This window comes from Zingiber officinale, chromosome 11A (genome assembly GCF_018446385.1).
Source record: "Zingiber officinale cultivar Zhangliang chromosome 11A, Zo_v1.1, whole genome shotgun sequence".
Classification (NCBI taxonomy): Eukaryota; Viridiplantae; Streptophyta; class Magnoliopsida; order Zingiberales; family Zingiberaceae; genus Zingiber; species Zingiber officinale.
In genome coordinates, this window is record NC_056006.1 from 53,993,530 (window position 1) to 53,998,217 (window position 4,688).

Consider the following 4,688-nt stretch of genomic DNA (forward strand, 5'->3'; position numbering starts at 1 on the left):
CTGCTTTCATTGTAGAGAGAATAGAGCTGCTGGATCTTGGAGTTGACCAGAGTTTTAATGTTCCAACGATCTCATCTGGTTGGCTAGCTGGTTCTGGTTGGGGGTAACATCTAACAAGTGCTGTTCTCATCGTTGCCTTTCATTTCATTTTTCCTTTGTTGGAATTAACAACAAAAGAACGAACTTTCTTTCTTTCTTTCTTTTTTCCAATAATGAAGTTTTATCTTGTTGTTAAAATCTTATCAATTTAGTTTGCAGATTACAATTTTTGCATGCGATTTTCTACATGGGCAAATATAATGCTTTAGTGTATAATTACATATCGGATTTAATTAGACTTCCAAAATTATGTCCTGCTTAAAAATGATCTGTTTTTCAGCATAATCTTTGTGATTTCTTGCGCATTTGAACCTAACTTAGGATTATATTTAATGCTTCATATATACCTTTATTCTTGGTTGGTACTAGGAATTTTTACTATTCAATTTTACATTTTGTTATTCTTTTAAGCAATAAAATTTACTCTTTTAGCTAGTGGCACAAACATTTAAAGCATGCACATGCTCAATAAGCATCAATCTAGCCACACAACCTGTCATACTCCATGCCTATCCTTTCTCTATATTGTAATATTCCCCTCATTCAGGGTCAGGGGCATAGGTATACTCATTAATCAAGCTCAGTTAATAAGCTTGCTTCTAACATGATAAAATAAGGAGCTAATTTAAACCAGAGTGTGATCCCCTTAAGCTAATTTGTAGTGCCTTCTTTCCTCCTGTAAGTATTTTTAAAATATATTTCCTCTAAGAACCCTCTAATTGATTCACATTAAATTATTTCACATTTGTTATTTGATTTTTCTTTGTTGTAGGGGACTGAATTATGTGATGATAATGACATCAATAGAGCTATTATGTGGAAGAAAGGACGCGCCAACAAAGGAGGAGAGTTTGAAGGTGAAGATTTGGTGAACACAGTACACAAGATTGTAAGTAAATTTTCATGTTCTTCTGATAATGACTTCAATATATCTTCTAGTTTTCGAGAGTAAAGTTGCATGCATGCATACCCTTTGCGTGAGGAAGCCAAGGCAAGCAGTGCAATGAGGAGTTTAACAGCCATTCCTTGCATAGCTTGAATTCTCAGTACTAGAGCATGTATTGAGGAAGTAAATGGTGAATGAATGCATTGAGAGCTTAGAGGTGACGGGTTTATATAGAACAGATGTGGATTTACTAGGTATCTAGGTTTGAAATGTTCTTACTTGGAGAAGAGATCAAGTCGAAAAGTCTATTACATGCAGTGGTTTCCTTTTGCTGCAATCAATTAATGGTGAATGCATTGAGAACTTAGAGGTGATAGCTAGAGTTTCTATAGAACAGATGCAGATAAATCAACCAGGTTTGAAACGTTCTTGGCAGTAAGCAATTTGTAAGCTTCAGTAACCCAAGGGCCAGTAAAGTTGTTCCCCAGACCACTGCTCTGAAGCTTCTATTATGTTTTCCCACTTGATTGGTGACAAATAAAGCTCCTTGTCTCCTTGAGCATTCTCTTTGTGCTGTTTTAGTTTGAATTAAAGCATAAGATTCATGAATCGGAACTTGAGAGGTTGGGAACAACTTTACTTTTGATTATTCTTTCCTGCAACTCCAGACAATTAGCTTCAATTATGTGGTGGTCCAGACAATTCAGTGATCTTAATATTTGGTAATATTTGGTCTTTGATGCTCACGACAGAGTTCCAACGCTGCATGATTACCTTGTTCAAGCAGATTGCTCGCTGCCTCAGTAGCTCGCATTTTCAGGTTTGTTTCATCATTGATATTCCTTCTTTTTAGTGTTCTATATTAAAAGGAAATACTAACTGTCGATGAGATTGTTATCCTCTTGCTTGAACATGAACCAAAGTATATAAATTTGACCTTTTGATCTGAAAGTATAAAAAAAAGTTAATTGGATACTAGTTTTTTATTTTTTTTTTTGCAGTTGCATTTGTTGTATTTTCATATGTTTCTCAGTGAACTTCTAAACAATTCTTTTTTCATTAATTTATTAAGGCTTATTATAAGTTTCAGTTTGATGGTGCAAATTGTTTTCTTTTGTAATCCATCTGTTTCTTCTTTGGTTTAGGAAAGTTGAAGTGAATCCCTTGATTTGGAGGAGCTGTCAGGATTAGTACCATGGATTGGCTTGGGCAATCTCAATATTTGCGTCAAACTGTCTTTTGGCCTTCCCTATCATCTGCAGTATCTGAGGTATACTATGCACATTTACCGTGAATTTTCCTTATTGAGCTTGGGCTAGTGACGGTTACGAATGTATTTTATTTCAAGAACCGTATAAGCAAGTGTTCGTGCATCTAGTTTTATAACAATGCACTTCGTATCTTTGATCTAAAAAGCTTCTGAAACAAGTCATCTTCTCCAAGCATGCCCTGGTCAACATGCTAGTCACCTACTGGAGTCATTTCCTCGATGGCACGGATGAATACCTGAAATCCATCCTCTACTCCACCATTCTTTGCCACTCCTCAAGCCGAAACAACTGCAAAGGTAGAGTCAACATCAAGTATTACATTGTACCTGGCTACAAGAAGACCGGGGCCGCAAAATCCAATAAAGACAGGTCAAACATCAAGTAGCATTTTGTAACTTATTCCTCTTAGGTTATATGCTTGGTTAATATATATGCTTAGAACTTGTAAAGACAGGTCAAACATTAATATGCTTGGTTAATATATCCATCTACAGCACTCCCGCTTTTTCCTCTAAATATGATTTTCATTTAGCACAGAACTAATGCCAATTTTTTTATTTTGATGCAGTGTTTAAAGAGCTTGAGTAGAAGTTGGCCCTAAAGAAAACTTGTCAGTTACGATATAAACACACTTACGGTATGAATTACATGTATATATAACATTGACATATTATTTAGTACGAGATTTACATGTATGAAAGTTTTCATACAAAATTTCTTGATTGCCTACAACCCCAGGTGTGCTGATGACAAGTTGAAGAAGATGGCTCTAAGAGTGATAGCTGAAAGCCTTTCAGAAGAAGAGATTGCTGGACTTAAAGAAGCAATTCCATGCGATCCCCCGTTTGAGATCCCAGAAGGGCCCTCGTACACTTGTCGTGGCCGCCGCCGGCATTTCTAGTGCTGTCTCTGAGGCCATGGCCGCCAAGTGGGCACAGAAGACCGTCGTCGTCCCTGCTCAGAGGCGCGGATGCCATCTCATCACCCCCAAGGTTCAATCGCCCCCAAATCTGTCTCTTTTTCTTCCGATCATTTCTTGATTTTATCTCCCTTATTAATCAGTAAAAAGCAATTTTTTTCCTGTTGTGTTTGGAAAATGATCCACTGGTCAATCGATAGATGCGTTTGGTTGTACTTGATCTCTTATATTTCTTACTGATGGACGCTCGATGTATAGGAAAATGTGATGAAACATAACTCGTATGCTTCTGGTGTTGTGCCAGATTGTTGAAGAGATACAACAAGATTTGTCGGGCTTCAAATGCGGCCTTGCTCATCTTTTCCGTGAGTTTTCGTTGACTGCGATTACAATTTTATTAAAAACAAATTGTCCGTTGCATTTTGCTGCTGTTCTTCTGATCAGAAGGTTAAATACTTGTTCAGTGCAGCATACAAGTGCTTCTCTCACCATAAATGAGAATTATGACTCTGATGTTCAGAGCGACACTGAAACATTTCTGAATCGGATTGTGCCAGAGGTGATATTCATAGATCCCTTTAGTGATTACTGCAAAATATAGAATTGGATTTTTTTTTTTTTGACGATTTACTTATGATTCATCCTTTGCTTATTGTGTTAGGGTCGATCTGCACCGTGGAAGCACACATTGGAAGGTGAGTAAACGTGAAAATTGCAGCCTCCCAATTTCATTAACACCCAATACTGAAATAGCCTTCTTTCATCTCTGGCAATTGCCAGAAAAATCAGTATCAGCTGATAAAGCAGTTACGATTTATTGAACTGCTGTGCTGATCTTGGCATTAAATATTGTAGAAGAGCTTATGATTGCCATTCCCTATGTATAATTCTTCTAATCAAGCGACCATCCTTCTCGAATAATAGCAGCAAGACTATTAATCATGCTTTATCTTTCTGTTTCAATAAGACAGGAATGGTTCTTCTCTTCTTTAAGGAAAGCACACAATTGATTTCTCTCCATTTTGAGGAAGCATAGAAACTTGTTCTATTATGTAGCACTTCACACTATTAGCTTGTAACTTTTGATCATTTTGTTTCAATGTGATGTATAGGTTGCTCTCTACTGGATATGGATCCTTTAAGATTAAGTCCAGCAATCTTAAAGAAGAGTCAATGATGAGGTTTTGTAAAACTTGTGTGTTTGAAAAATTATTGTCATGAAGTTAAGGATAACTTGTATGATACAAAATTAATTAGTGGATCAATATGTATACATTTTGTTTGTATAATATAAAGTTTTATTTATTTGTTAAATAGTCTTATTATAAAAATGATTGTGGTTGTGGATATTCAATTATATGTAAATTTTGAGTATTTTTTATAATTTTTGCTATTTAATTAAGAAAAACACTATTTTTTATAAATTTAAAAAGACAACGTTTTTAAGTAATAAAAGACAACGCTTAAAAAACAATGTCTTTGAGACCAACCACAACGCTTTTAAAGCGTTGTC

At 35.8% G+C, this 4,688-nt stretch overlaps 1 protein-coding gene across 1 annotated transcript; it reads left to right on the plus strand.

The window, feature by feature from the left end:
- The first annotated feature begins 3,081 nt into the window (after window positions 1–3,081).
- LOC122032519 (UPF0047 protein YjbQ-like) lies at window positions 3,082–3,988 on the plus strand. The gene is made up of 4 exons (XM_042591823.1): window positions 3,082–3,248; window positions 3,480–3,540; window positions 3,640–3,734; window positions 3,837–3,988. Exons 1-4 carry the CDS (start codon window positions 3,174–3,176, stop codon window positions 3,876–3,878), a joined length of 273 nt encoding a protein of 90 aa, XP_042447757.1. The 5' UTR covers window positions 3,082–3,173; the 3' UTR covers window positions 3,879–3,988.
- The last annotated feature ends 700 nt before the right edge of the window (window positions 3,989–4,688 follow it).